Raw genomic sequence first — 15,085 nt, forward strand, 5'->3', positions numbered from 1 at the left:
TGGGAAGGGCATTCCTCTCCAAACATATGTTTCCAATAACTCCCCATCACGTGAAGGGCAGAAGTAGCTGGGGTTTGGGGGGGCAGGGAGGAGCTGCTGGTTAACTGCTTCCATTCCTGTTCCTTCCCACTGCCTTCTGAGAACCCAGTCCTTTTTGCTCTCCTTCTATGAGGAGAAAATAGTTCTCAGAGCAGGAGAGGACAGCTGTGGTTCTGAGAAATGACAGTCAGTCTTGGGCATGCAGTCTAAGAAGATCATTGTGTTTTCCAAAGATACAATGCTTAAAACTATAGGGGTGAAGTACCCCCAGAAAACCAGTTATCCTGGGGAATGAGGCAGCTTAATATAGTGCAATGAATATTAGCCCAAAGTCCAGAAACCTGGGTCCAAACACTGTGGCAAATCTACCTTGTGATTTGGAGCCCGTCACTTTCCCTCTGTGGATTTCATGTTTTTCTTCTATAAAACGAGCAGCTTAGACTAAAGAGTCTCTTAGGTCCTTCCCATTCTATGTTCTATGTTTAAACATTCTTTATGTTTAAGGGTCCCTCCAAGCTCATTCTGTATTTTGTGTTTTAAGATCTTTTTCCACTCGAATATTGTATTCTAATATTCTTTCCAGTTCTGAATATTCTGTGTTTGAACATTCTACATCCTAAAGTCCATCCAAACTCCAACAAATTGTGTTTTGTGTTCGAACATTCTGCATTTAAACATTCTATGTTATATTGTATTACTTGATATCTAGGGGAGGGGATGAGGGGAAAGGAGGGAGAAAAAAGTCGGGAACACAAAGTTTTGTGAGGGTGAATGTTGAAAACTATCTTTGCATATAACTTGAAAACCAAAAAGCTATTATTTTAAAAAATTATATATTCTAAGGTCTGTTCTACTTCTACTAATCTGCATGTGAACATTCTATATTCTAAACTCTGTCCAAACTTTGACAACTTTTGTTTTGTATTCTAACATTCTATATTCTAATGTCCTTTCCCACTCTAAGATTCTGTGTTTAAACATTCTATGTTCAAGGTGCTTTACAAGTGTGACATTCTGTAAACATTCTATATCCTAAGTTCTATTCTAATGTTCTAGGTTCTAACATTCTAGAACATGTGTTCTAAGATCCTTTATGTGAACTAAGGTTCTTTTCTGCTCTGACAGTCTGCATATAAACATTCCATGTTCTAAAGTCCTTTCTAATTCTACTGTTCTGCATGTGCACATCCTGCATTCTAGGGTCTGTCTAAACCCTCACATCCTGTTTTGTACTCTAATATTTTGTGTTCTAAGATCCTTTCCCACTATAACATTCTGTGTTTAAACATTCTATGTTCTAAGGCCCTTTCTCACTTTAACATTCTGCATTTGAACGTTTTATATCCTAAGAATTTTCCAAGTTTTGAAATCCTGTGCTTGAGGTTCTAACATTCTTTGTTCCAAGATCCCTTCCAACACTGACATCATATCCTGTTTAAATATTCTGTGTTCTAAGGTTCTGTGTTTGAACATACTATATTATAAGCTCCATCTAAGCTTTGGTGTTCTAGATATTTATGATTTTATGAACCTATGACTTCAAAGTAAGATTTTCCTAGGGACTAATCTGGCATCCTGGGCCCATGGGGGCTCCTGGAGGCTCCCTAGCCCCTTCCCTTTTTCCTTCTCTTCCCAGGCCAGCCTCAGGGGCTTCCCTGCCCAAAGGGACTTCCTGGACCCTCCAGCTTTACCCCGCTCTTGCCCAATGGTGCTGGCCATTCCCCGGAGGCGGGTGGCAGCAGGAGGTCAGGGAACGGCACACTGGGTGGCCCCAGAACCCACCGGAAGCTGCAGCCACACTCATCATTCGCCAGCCAGGGCAGCAAAAAGAGCAAAGGAAGCACAAAGTCATCGGCTTCCCAGATCCCCATTGAGGCTCAGGAAGGTAAAAAAAAAATCCTACTCCAAAACTCTGGTACTCTGTGTACCCAATAGCTTGAAACTGAGTGCTAGGGAATGTGTCCTTCACCTTCAATTATCTGATGGTTATTTCATTAAAATTAAAGTCACCAGAAATAGGTTCTCTGATCCAGTAAAAGTATAAGGAAAAGAGCCCTGGATTTGTAGAACTGGTTTGAATCTAGTCTTTTCTGTGTGATCCTAGATAAATCACATGCCCTTTCTGAATTTTAGAAGGGAGGGAGGGGTTTTACTCAACCCCTTTTCAGCTTTAAATACTATACACTATAATGAGAATTGGAATTTGGAATCATAGTTGTTCGGTTGTTTGTATTCATATCCCACTCTTACTGACCCCATTTGGGGTTTTCTTGGCATAGATGTGGAGTGGTTTGCCATTTCCTTCTCCAGCTCATTTTACAGATGAGGAAACTGAGGCAAACTGTCGAGAGTCATACAGCTAGGAAATGTCTGAGGCCAGATTTGAACTCAGGAAGATGAGTTTTCCTAATTACAGACCTGGTGCTCTGTCTCTGCCCCTTATGCTGAGTTCAAATAGAAAACCTACATGTTTTGGGGAAAGTGTTTTATGCTTTTTTGGGTCTTTTTCCTTATCTTAAGTTTTCTTTAATGAAGGAGTTGGACCATAATATCTAAGTTCCTTCTGGCTTAAGATTTCTGACCCTATGTTTCTGTCATCCTTTTCTTATCAGTGGACAACTGGAAATATGGAACCAGTGAACCAACATTTTACTGTGTGACCAGTCCTGTGGGGGTTCTGGGGAAAGTAGATTTGGTTCCTTGCCCTTGAGGTAGCTGGTATCTCAGTGGATTGGACACTAGCCCCTTAGTCAGGAGGACCTGAATTCAAATCCAGCCTCAGGCACTTAACACTTATTAGTTGTATGATCCTGAATAAGTCATTTAATTATAATTGCCTTACTAAATTTAAAAAATGAATGAATGAGTAATAATAATAACACCTCTAACTTCCCAGGATTGTTATGAGGATCAAATGAGATTATCATTATAAAGTACTTAGCACAGTGCCTGATACATACTAAGTGTTATATAAATATTACTTCTTATTATTACTACTAGCTATGTGATTCTAGTTGCTTCAAATGTAAAGTAGGAAAAATGATAGCACTTGCCTTGAAGGGTGGTTAATAGGATCATATGAGATAATATTTGTAAAAGTATTTAACACAGTGACTGGCACATAATAGATGCTATATAAATGCTTCTCCTTAATTAAGTCACACAAATTGGGAAATAAAATTAGCAGAAGAAAAATCATCAAAGAACAATGCAAAGCAGTATGGCATCAAGTGCTGAGTGTGTAACCCAGAAGCAGAATATAAATGCCGTTAGAATTCAGAGAAATCAGAAAAAATCAGTCATTCACTTTATAGGAGTATTCTTTGTAGGACTCCTTTGAACAATCAGCTCTCTCAATGCAGAAGTTTATTGCTATATTGATAAAGATTTAGGCTAAGGTAGTAGAAAGAGTACTGAGCCAGGAGTCAGGAACCGAGCTGGAACTAGGGTGAGGTAAGCAGGGCTTTTTCCCAGAACACCAAAATTTAGAGGGCTCTGATAGCATTTTGAACTGATAGCAGACTCATATAAGTGTATTCCCAAATTATTAAGAACAATAAATTAAAATGGAAAGCCATTATATGATAATCTCTCCTCTGGTGTTCTGCTTAAAACCAAAGTAAACTCTGAACCACTCCCAACCTGCCTCCCCTCTCTCTTCACTCCCAAAGAAGCCTCCTCAACAGAGTTTGTAGAGTTTCTCCCTTTCCAATCAAATAACTTAGCTTTTAAAAGTTGATTTGAGGACAAATTTTGTGCTGTTTACTCCAACTGTGTTGTTTGAAGCTTGCTCTGCTTACCAAAATTACTAGCTATTGCTCTGGCAGGGAAGCCTCCAGATTTCACTACTGGGTGGCTTTAGGCAAACCACCTCCGCTTTCTGGGCATCAGTTTCCTATAAAATGAAGGGGTTAGACTAGCTGACTTCTGAGGGCCCTTGAAGCTCTCGTGATCTCTGAATCTAGAATTGGGAAGGAGAATGCTACAGGAAGAAAGAGAATTGGATTTTGAGTCAGAGTTTATTGTTGTTCTGTCATGTCCGATTCTGGGTGACTCCACTTGGGATTTTGGATATTGATATTGGAGTGGTTTGCCTTTTTTTTTTTCCTCTAGCTCATTTTACAGATAAGTAAACTGAGGCAGAGGTAAGTGACTTGCCTAGAGTCACACAGCTAATAAGTATCTAAGGCTGGATTTGAACTCAGGAAGATGAGCCTTGCTGACTTCCGAAGGTGCTCTACCCACCTAGCTGTACCTTGAGGCAGAGAACCTGCTGGCTTTCCATCCAGCTCTGCTGTGTGCTACCTGTGTGACTTCAGACAAGTCACTTTGTTTCTCCAAGTCTCAGTTTCCTCATCTGTAGAATGGGGGTTAGATTAGATGAGTTAGGAGATCCCTTCAGCTATGGCCCTGATGTCTCAGGCTCCAGCATTTCCCTTTCCATCACCTTCTCACTCCTTTGTTCCTGCCCTCCCTAGACTGCTGTGTACACTGCATCCTCTCCTGCCTGTTCTGCGAGTTCTTAACGTTGTGCAACATTGTCTTGGACTGCGCCACCTGCGGCTCTTGCTCTGAGGACTCCTGCATCTGCTGCTGCTGCTGCGGAGGGTCGGGGGAATGTGCCGACTGTGACCTGCCCTGTGACATGGACTGCGGTATCATTGACGCCTGCTGCGAGTCGGCCGACTGCCTGGAGATCTGCATGGAGTGTTGTGGGCTTTGCTTCTCCTCTTAGCCCCTGGCCCTAGGCGGTGGTCTGGGGGAGAGGGAATAATGGGGGAAGAGACCTCCCAACCCAAACTGCCTCCCTCCCACTCTCTATTACAAATCAACTTGCCTCCTTGCCAAGGATTCATTTGGGGCGGACTTGAGCTCCAGATCGGCAAGATGGGCAGAAACAACTGCAGTTTAAAGCCAGTGGAGGAAAGAGACACAGGGGGCATCATAGCCTTCCCCTTCCCCCCCATCCTTTTTTCCTCAATCCCCAGCACCTTGGACCTTAATTATGGAGCCCTGATATGGGAGAATCCCAGTGGTAGTAGATTTAGAAACCCAGGGGTTCCAGACAATTAGTCAATCAATCAATAAGTATTTATTAGTCTAAGGTCTTAGGGGCCTGTCCTCTGCCCCTGCACCAACCTAACTGAGAACTCCTAGAAGGGACCATACCTGGGGGTAGGCTAAGACCTGGCTCCCTGTGTCAGAGCCCTCAGGACCAGGCTTCAGTACACTGTGAAAGTCAAGGGAGAAGAGCCCTGGGGAGAAAGGGACCCTGCCAGCCACCAGTAATTTTGGCTTTGGGGAACTGGAGAGTTGGGTGGGGCTCCCTAGAATGTAAACTGGACAGACCTGGATTGAAGGTGGTGAAGAAGAAAGCAGGGACAAAGAAAATCCTGAATTTTTCTACCTCTCACCACCCCTAGCCCCAGACTCTCTCTGACTCTATCCCAGCCTCTGGGGCAGCTAAATGTGAAGAAAAAAAGGACACTTCAATTGGGGTACTCATCCCCATCCCCTCTTCCCCTCTTTGCTCTTTCCCTTCTCCTGGGTTTCCCTAAGATGCTAACCTGAAGAATGACCTAGGAGAGGAAAGCAAAGCCTAAAGACTGGATGTGTGAAGAGAGAATAAACACAGTAGAAAGGCGAGGGGGTGGGGAATTATATGGAAGAGACTGGAATGGGTGGTGGGAGGGAAATGGTGGGGAGGGTCAGGCCTGTTAGTTGCTGTAAATAAATATCTTTGCCGTTTCTCACTTTTCCAGTGTGTCATTGTAGAGCGGGATCTATAGCATTAGAAAAGGCATGAGAACTCATTAAACCCAGCTCCCTTATTTTCCAGATTAATGTCACAGAGCTAGAAAGTTGTAAAGCTAGAATTCAGCCGAAGTTTTCTCACTCCAAGATCAGGACTCTTTTTATTTGCAGAACAGATAGGATGTTCCATTGTTGTTGTTGTTGTTTTTAATTAATATTATTTGTTTTGATTTTTAATAGCATTTTATTTTTCCAAATACATGCAAAGATAGTTTTCAACATTCTCTCTGACAAAACCTTGTGTTCCAAGTTTTTCTCCCTCTCTTTCCCTCTCTCCCCCTTCTCAAGACAGCAAGCAATTCAATATAGGTTAAACATGTTCAGTTCTTCTAGACATATTTCCACATGTGTTATGTTGCACAAGAAAAATCAGATCAAAAGGGGAAAAAAACACAAGAAGAAAAAACACTAAGAAAACAAATAACAACAATAAAAAGGTGAAAATACTGTGCTTTGATCCACATTCAGTCTCCCTAGTTTTCTTTCTGGATGTAGATGACACTTTCCATCATAAATCTATTGGAAATGGATGACCTATTTCTTAGAGTACCCAATACTCCAATCCCAATTCTGTCTCACTCTCTTAGGGATGAGTATGAGAGCCTGGAGGGCTGAATTCCCATGCTCCCTTTCCCTTCTCCCATAAAAAGAAATAGTTCTGAGTGAGCCTGGCTGCAGGAGGCACTTGGGGGTCTGGAAGGAAGGAGTTAACCCCTGGCATGGAAATTAATTAACAACAGATGTGTTCGGTTTCAATTAATTAATCTCCTGCTGACTCCAACTTTTCAGAGCCTGTTCCCTAGGATGCCTTCTTCCAAGTCAAGAAGCAATTTCCATGCCAGCAGGGGAATGGTGCCCAGGGACGTGGCTGACCCCTTGCTTCGGCACCCTCTCTAAAGCTCTAGGCTGCAATCTAATCGGGAGGAAGAGGGCTGGGTATAATGGCATGAATGAGAGTGGAAATATTGGAAAAATCTCCCCCTTTTGTCCCATATAGAAAATACCCTCAAAGTACCAGGGAGATGATCTTTTTAATGATGGAGAGAGATCCACCCAGGATAAAAGTCTTTCACCTGAACCCAGAAGGAACTGGTAGGTAAGTCAGTGCTGAAAAAAAAGTTTAAAAAGTAGGAACTATTCAACCTGGAAAAGAGAAAGCTGAGGAAGGATGAGCAATTTACCAAAGACCGTCATCACCTGCTATTTGTTCAATCCTGAACCAGACCTGTGTAGGGAGCAAGGAAGCAGAAGGTAAGAAGGGAGATCCAAAAAAGCAGAAATATGAACATCTTCAAATACTTACATCTAACTCAAGAGACAGGACCAACATATGGAAATAATTAGAGATAACATAAACTTTAAACTGATTTTGGCAGTAGGAAAGTTCAGGTAAGGTAGGAATTAGTGTGAACAAGGATAAACAGAGAAGTCTTCATATAAGAGGTGGAGCTGAACCAAGCCTTACTCTTCCAATTTTTCTCAACTTCCACTACTCACTTTAGTCCAGACCCCTTTTCAATTAAATTAAAATAAAAAAGCATTTATTAAGTGGCAACCATGTACAAAACACTAAGGCAGACTCTGGGGGTACAAATCAAACCAAACCTCAGAGAGTTTACAATCATTTCTTCTCATCTAGGCCAATGTGGCTTAGAGGTAACTGGTGGTACAGTGGATAGAGCACTGAGTTCAAATTTAGCCACAGATACTTCCTAGCTGGGTGACCTTGAAGAAGTCCCTTAATCCCTATTAAAATAAAGATAATAACAGTACCTACTTTTCAGGGTTATTATGAGGATAAAATGTGATGGTATTTGTAAAAAAAGGATTTAGCATGGTGCCTGGAACAACATAGATGTTATATCAATGTATGTTTCCTGCCCTTCTTCCCTAACCAGTTAAAGTTTCCAAACTGGTCTACCCTTCCAAATTCATCCTCTCGTGTTGCTGTCTCCACAACAAGCATTGAAAAATGCCATGGTTCTGATCATATCATTCCTTTACTGAAAGCCTGTCAGTGGCTCCCTATGCCTACTGAATAAAGTAACAATTCTTATTCTTGTCATTCAAGGCTCTCTCTAACCTTTTTTAAAATAGTATTTTATTTTCCCCCTCAAATATATGCAAAGATAATTTTCAACATTCACCTTTTTGCAAAACCTTGTGTTCCAAATTTTTCTTCCTCTTCTTTCCCCCTTCCCAAGACAGCAAGCAATCTAATATAAGTTAAACATGTACAATTCTTCTAAATGTATTTCTATATTTATCATGTTGTGAAAAAAAAATCAGATTAAAAAGGAAAAAACATGAGAAAGAAAAACAAACAAACAACAACAAAAAGGTGAAAATACTATGCTTTGATCTACATTCAGTCTTCATAGTTCTCTCTCTCTGGATGTGGATGGCACCTTCCATCCCAAATCGATTGGAATTATGGCCCTTCATAATTCCTGCATATGCTCCATGCTTTGGTCAAATTGAAACATTCTCCTTTTTCTCATTCTGCCGTCTCCGATCCAGATTTGCTGGATACGAGCCATTCCTCGTATGGGATTAGATTCCTTATCTCGAACAGCTCTCTGTTATGAAGCCTTTCCTGATTACTCTGCACATCTTCCCCAAATAATCTTTCCCTCCTTCTATTTGTCACAGCACTTTGCCTGGATGTTTCCTTCAAAAATAAAAGATCATGGTCAGTCAATGAGTAAACATTAAAGCACTTATTATGTGGGAATTACTGGGCTAAAAAGACAGAGCCTCTCCTCAAAGACCTTCCAATCTCGTGGAGCCTCCATTGAGAGCTGAAAGGGATCTCAGGGGCTAACGAGTTCAACCACCTCATTTTATGGATCAGGAAACCAAGCTTAAGTGATTTGCCCAGAGTCACACAAGTAGTATCAGACATGGGATTTAAATCAAGGACTTCTGACAGATCCTGAGTCTGATTCTCTTCCCCCCTCCCACTATATAATCTTGTCTCCCTTTATCTAATTCTACCTTGCATCCTTTCCCTCCTTAATGGGCCGTATGTCTCTTCAGACCCTGCTTCCCCATACTCATTGATAGGACTGTGTGCTTAACAGCGTGCTTCACACAATGAAGACTCCACACTTGTTTATTGACTGAGTGAGTGAATGGATGAATAGGATTTGGATACATGGGATGTATTTAATCTCTAAAGAGACATCCTGCAATAGAATGAAACAGGAGGTTTGAGAACGAAGATGAGAAAGGATACAATGTTAAAGAAAAGCATTCCCCAGCCTCCTCCAGTTTCACAGGAAAATCTTTCAGCCTCCAGTCCCAAACACAGAATCTTAGAATGAGCCTCTAAGCCAGGGGTTCTTAACCCTTTTTTGTGTCCTCAGACAACCTGGTAAAGTCTAAAGAATAATTCTCAGAATGCTTTTCAATGCAGAAAGTAAAATACACATGAAACCAATTATATAGTTATCAAAATATTTTACAAATCAAGAGCTGTGTTGGAGTCCCTGATCTAGTTTAGTGTCCTGGTTGTGCAAATGAGAAGGACAGCTAGCTGGTATGATGGATAGAGCTGTTGTAAGGATTGAATGTGATAATATTTGTTAAAAAAAAAAAAAAAGGCAAGACAAATCCTATTATTATCTTCATTTTACTGTTGAAGAAACTGAGGTAGACAAAGTGACTTGCCCAGTCTCACAGCTACTAAGGATCTGTATTTAGACTTGAATTCAGGTCTTCCCTTTCATTCTATCCTTACCATCACCTAGCTGTCTGAGGGACTGTGGAACTCCTCTCCCCCTCCCACTTTTTTAATTGACCTCACAGCTCCTCCATCTTTGGGAGCCTACTGGACATAGGGACTGAAAGTCTGTTCTTCATGGTGATATGTTACCTTTAGGTCCACTTGGGGGTCAGGGAGGAGGTCACTGGGGCCCTACCCCCAGGCCGGAGGCTCAGGGAGGAATTGTGAGGTGGGGGCTGGCCTTTGCTCAGAGCTCAGCCTCAGGAAGAGGCACCTCTGCAGCCCAAATAGTGATTTCCTGCTGCAGACTCAGAGATGTTTTCTTTAGGATGGTGGCTGAAACCAGAGAGGCCCGGAGGGGGAGGGAAGAGAGGCTGGCTGGAACTGGGAGGATTCACTGGGGGATAGGACCCAGTCAGCACACACACACACACACACACACACACACACACACACACACACATACACACACAAAGAAAAACTTTTAGAAACACAGAACTGGGTAACAGAAGACTTTTGGAAAAATAGAAAAAAAACTGAGAAATCCCAAAGGGGTTCACTCATCTACACAAACACTGGGAGACACTCACGCACAAAGATGCTCCGTGGAGCCATAGAATGTCTGAGTTGGAAGGAGCCTTAGAACACAGGGCACAGAATGTGAGAGCTGGAAGGGATCTTAGAATACATTACACTGGGAACACAAAGCAGAGATTGTCAGGGCTGGAAGGAACTTAAGAGAGCATCTAATGCAACTACATCATTTCACAGATGACGAAGCTGAGAATCAGAGAAATTAAATGATTTCCTGAAAGCTCATCGCAGCAGTAAGTTAGACAAACTAGGATTCAGACTCAGGCTCTCTGACCACAAACCCACAAGCTCATATAGACCCTGCCATTCATATAAATATACTCCAACACACAGACATTCATACTAAAATCATCTGCATCAACACAGTTCACATTTTCTCACAACAAATTTATGAACTATGTGGTCAGAATATGACTGCTCCCATTATTCAGATAAGATAGTTGAGGTTCAAAGAAGTTGACTTTCTCAGGGTCATAGAACTATCTGTTGTTGTTGAATCATTTTTTTAGCCCTGTCTATCCTTTGTGACTCCATTTGGGGTTTTCTTGGCAAAGATATTAGAGTGGTTTGCCATTTCCTTCTCCAGCTCATTTTACAGACGAAGAAACTGAGGCAAATTAAGAATTAAGTGGCTTTGCCCAGAATCACAGGGCTAGGAGGCGTCTGAAGTTGGATTTGATTAAGTTGAGTCTTCCTGATTCCATCCCCTGCCCTCTATCTACTGTGCCATAACTAGCTGGGATTTGGCAAATGTTCATATGGGCATTCGAAGGCACACAGGTATGTGAGTGAGCATTCGTATAATTCAAGAGCTCACAGACAGTCATACCCAAATACTAATTACACTTCAGAAACACAAGATGCATGCACACAGCCTCACCCTCATTAGGGACCACCCACTGGGCCTTACAGTAAGCATTAAAACAATCCCAGCATCAATGTGCAACACACATTTTTAATAACTCTTGAAGCTCTGGTCAGGACTGGGCAATTGAATCCAGAGGAGCTGACAGGGAAAACATTACACACGCACACACACACACACACACACACACTCACTTACACACTCACACAACCCAAGTCAAATGCAGTGATAATTGCCCAACTTATTACTGGATATTTTGAGGAGATTCAGAGGCAGGTTTTAGATCTTCTCCTGGGAAAGCCTTCTGTTTAATTCAGGAGGCATAATATCTGTTCTTAGGGTGTATCATGTCTGATGGGAAGATGCAGCCCTTAGGGAACTCCCAGTCCAATGGAAGAGAAATTTATTAAGACTATAAAAGAAATAAGGAAGGATCTCATCAAAGAAGCTTCTTGAAAGAGGAAAATTTAGAGCCAGTTTGGGGAGTGAGGATGGGAATTTGGTCCGCTAGGTAACACAGTGAGTTGGGTCTAGAGTCAGGAAAACTCTTCTTCCTGAGTTCAAATCCAGATTCATTCAATTCCTAGCTGTGTGACCCTGGGCAAGTCACTTAACCCTCTTTGCCTCAGTTTCCTCATCTGTAAAATGAACTAGAGGAGGAAATGGCAAACCACTCCATTATTTTTGCCAAGAAAACCCCAAATGGGGTCACAAAGAGTCATATTAAAAACAATACAACAGTAACAAAAGAAAGTTATGGCTGAACCACAGAAGTGATCTGAGGATACCTAAGAATTTCTCATCACCCACCCTCAACACTGAATGATCAAGTTTTGCCTGCTCAGCTGTTTTTTCCTTTGAGGTTATATGATGGGTGTGGTAAGGTGAAGCAAGTTACATCTAGGAGAGGGGAGGGTGAGGAATTAATGCTAGGTGATGGTGGAGGAGGGAGGTAATGGCATCTTTCACATGCAAAATGATGTTACTTAAGGTCCTTGTTTGTGTGGGGTTGAGGTTGGAAAGACTGATGTACCATCCCCTCCCCTCAGTGTTTGCATTCAAAGTGACCTTTGGGAGATGTAACCCATCCCTTCCCCTCCCATCCACAGAGTCTGCCTTGGGCAAACTGGTGAACAGGGAATCTTGTCTTTGGCCCCTCATATTTCATAGACATCTTTTCCCTCCAGGTTCCCAGTGGTCAAATGCTGTCTCCCTTTCCAGAGCTCCCGAGTAGCCTCTCCTTCCATCTAGGAAGCCATCTGTGTTCTAGACCAGAAATACCTAATCTTTTTGTGTCATGGACTTATTTTGCTAGTGTAGTGGACTCCTTCTCAAAATAATGTTTTTAAATGCATAAATTAAATTACATGGTATTATAAAAGAAATAATTGTTTTGAAATGGAATTTTCAAAGTACATCAAAAAAAGAAAAAAAAAAAAAAACCAAGTCTATGAATCCCTAGTAAAAATCCCCTGTTCTGGACCTTCCCTTCTCCTCCCATCCCCCTACCTCCTCATAAGACCTTGTCTTTTTAAAATTAATTAATTTTTTAAAAATTGTATTTTATTTTTCCAAATACATGCAAAGATAGTTTTTAACATTTACCTTTGTAAAACCTTTCAGTTGTTTCTTCCTCTCTTCCCCTCTCCCTGTTCTCCAAGAAAATAAGTAATCCAATCTAGGTAAAACATGTACAATTCTTCTAAATATTTTCCCATATTTGTCATGCTGTACAAAAAAAAAAATCAGATCAAAAAGGGAAAAAAAATAGGAAAAAAACCAAGCAAGCAAACAACAACAACAAAAAGGTGAAAATATTATGCTTTGATCCACATTTAATCCCCATGGCCCTCTTTCTGGATGCAGATGACTCTTACCACCACAAGTCTATTGGAAATGCTTTTAATCACCTCATTGTTGAATAGAGCCAAGTCCATCACAGTTGATGCTCACATAATCTTATTGTTATTGTGTACAGTGTTCTCTTGGTTCTGCTCATTTCACTCAGCATCAATTCCTATAATTCTTTTCAGGGTGTTCTAAAATCAGCTTGTTTATCATTTATTAGAGAACAATAATGTTCCATTATATTCATATACCATAATTTATTCCCCCATTCCCCAATTGGTGGACATGTATTCAATTTCCAGTTCAAGTTCCAGTTCCAGTCTTTTACTTTATGAGGTAACAACCAGCACATCTCTCACACCTGGGCTGTATGATTTTGGGTGGGTTACTTCCACTTTCCTTACCTGTAATAAGAGATTACATTTAGCTCCCTTCCTGCTCTGTGCTTTGTGATTCTACAATGTGATTCACAGTCCATCTTTGAAACTGCTTTCTCCTCTGCACCAGAGGCAAATGCACAAGATAATATCCAAATCTCCTTTTGAGTCCTAACATTTGATGATTCTATCACCTTTGTAGTATCAATCCCTGTAATCCTTCTTCCCCACCTGCCTCCTTTTTGGTAAAGAAGGCAATGTGGTATAGTGATGAGAATAGTGGCCATAAAATCAGGAGACTTGGATTTTAATCCTGGCTCTATCATTAACTCCACTAGGGCAAATTAATTCTCCTCTTTCTACCTCAGCTTCTTCATCTGTAAAATGGGGAGAGTCAGTGGATCTATGGTCTTTCTCAACTATAACATTTTATGATTTCTCATCCATTTAACCTAATCTTTGTCAATGTGTTCATGAGAGAGAAATAACTTCCCTGGGTCCCTTTTACCTCATTGGCCATTTTTACTGGGATCTTCAGTAGATATTCTTCCCATTGCTGTTGCTGAATATCAAAGAGTGGCTGGAACAGTAGGAATTTGATCTTAGGTAGATAATGTCAGACTCACCTTCGTGGATTCAAAGCTGATCTTAGATACTTATTAATTGTCACCTAACCCTGTTTGCCTCAGTTTCTTCATCTGTAAAATGAGCAGGAGAAGGAAATGTTAAGCCACTATAATATCTTTGCCAAAAACAACCCTAATGGGGTCAAGAGGAGTCAGAAATGGTTGAATAACAGGAGTGTAGAATAATATTGAGAGACACAAGTTGAAGAGATGCTTTTGGGCAACTGAGGGTAAAATTTGCCCATAGTAAAGTCATTTCTGTATCTCAGCCAAGGGAGGCCAGGGGAGAGAACAGTTTCTAGGTTTAGGCAGCAAAGTAATTGAAAAAAAAAAAAAAAAAAGAACCCTGGGCTGCCCAGAAGAAACAGAGAAAAATGACTGCCTTTATTTTTAAATACCCCAGAAATATGGAGACTTAATAAACTGAGGGCTGCTGTTCACCCCCCATCTCCAAATATCTCCCACACATATCCGAAGGTCAGGAAGGAGAAACTCAGAGTGCTTGCTGAAGTTCCCACAAATCAGAGGCTTATGGTAGTCACCTTAGAGGTCATCTGATTTACAGTGAGGAGACTGAGGTTCACAGGGGCCAGTATCTTCCCCAAGAATACTCAGCTGGCAGAGGGTAGAACCTAAATCTGATGTTTTCAAGACCAGAGGTCTTGGCACTCTGTCATGCTTCTGTCTATCCTCAGTGGAGGGTGGGGTGTAGGGTATAAAGCAGTTGAGCCCTCCCTGCTACATACTTCTCCAAGAATGCTCGCCAGGGGCTGGCTGTGTGCCTGCCTTTGCTGTTGAGAAGAAAGGAGCTGACACTCACTCTTGGCTGGTGCCTCGAAGTTAAGAACATAAGCCCATCAAAACTCCAGCCTAGTCTACTCCTAGTTTCTACAGTCCAAAGTCCCACCTCTCCCCAAGGGCAAGAGATGAGAAGGTGCAGGTGTCCTCCCTGACACAAGCTTCGTGGATGAGGGATGGGCCCTAAATACCACTAGCTTCTTTAGTAAAACAACATAGATCTGTCATCTAGGAATCTGTCTAAATTTTGGTGTTAGTAATTGAGATTTTTCAGATTACACTATGTCATAAGATGACACGTTCATAAATTACTTCTAGGTCATAAATTTACTTCATGTTGAATGTAGAGTATTTCAAAGATGGATTGTAGTCTGAGCTGGAAGGATAAGGAGAGTCC

The 15,085-nt window shown here is 41.4% G+C and overlaps 1 protein-coding gene across 2 annotated transcripts in view; it reads left to right on the forward strand.

Moving 5' to 3' along the window:
• The window catches only part of MDFI (MyoD family inhibitor), a 30,680-nt gene extending 24,376 nt beyond the window's left edge, over nt 1-6,304 (forward strand). For both annotated transcript variants that reach the window (XM_051996957.1, XM_051996958.1), the window contains 2 exons: nt 1,676-1,924; nt 4,518-6,304. In XM_051996957.1, the coding sequence (XP_051852917.1) occupies nt 1,676-1,924; nt 4,518-4,774 (506 nt within the window). In that variant the 3' untranslated portion in view covers nt 4,775-6,304. The remainder of the gene's footprint in view (nt 1-1,675; nt 1,925-4,517) is intronic.
• The last annotated feature ends 8,781 nt before the right edge of the window (nt 6,305-15,085 follow it).

The sequence above is a fragment of the Antechinus flavipes genome, chromosome 4 (genome assembly GCF_016432865.1).
Source record: "Antechinus flavipes isolate AdamAnt ecotype Samford, QLD, Australia chromosome 4, AdamAnt_v2, whole genome shotgun sequence".
NCBI lineage: Eukaryota > Metazoa > Chordata > Mammalia > Dasyuromorphia > Dasyuridae > Antechinus > Antechinus flavipes.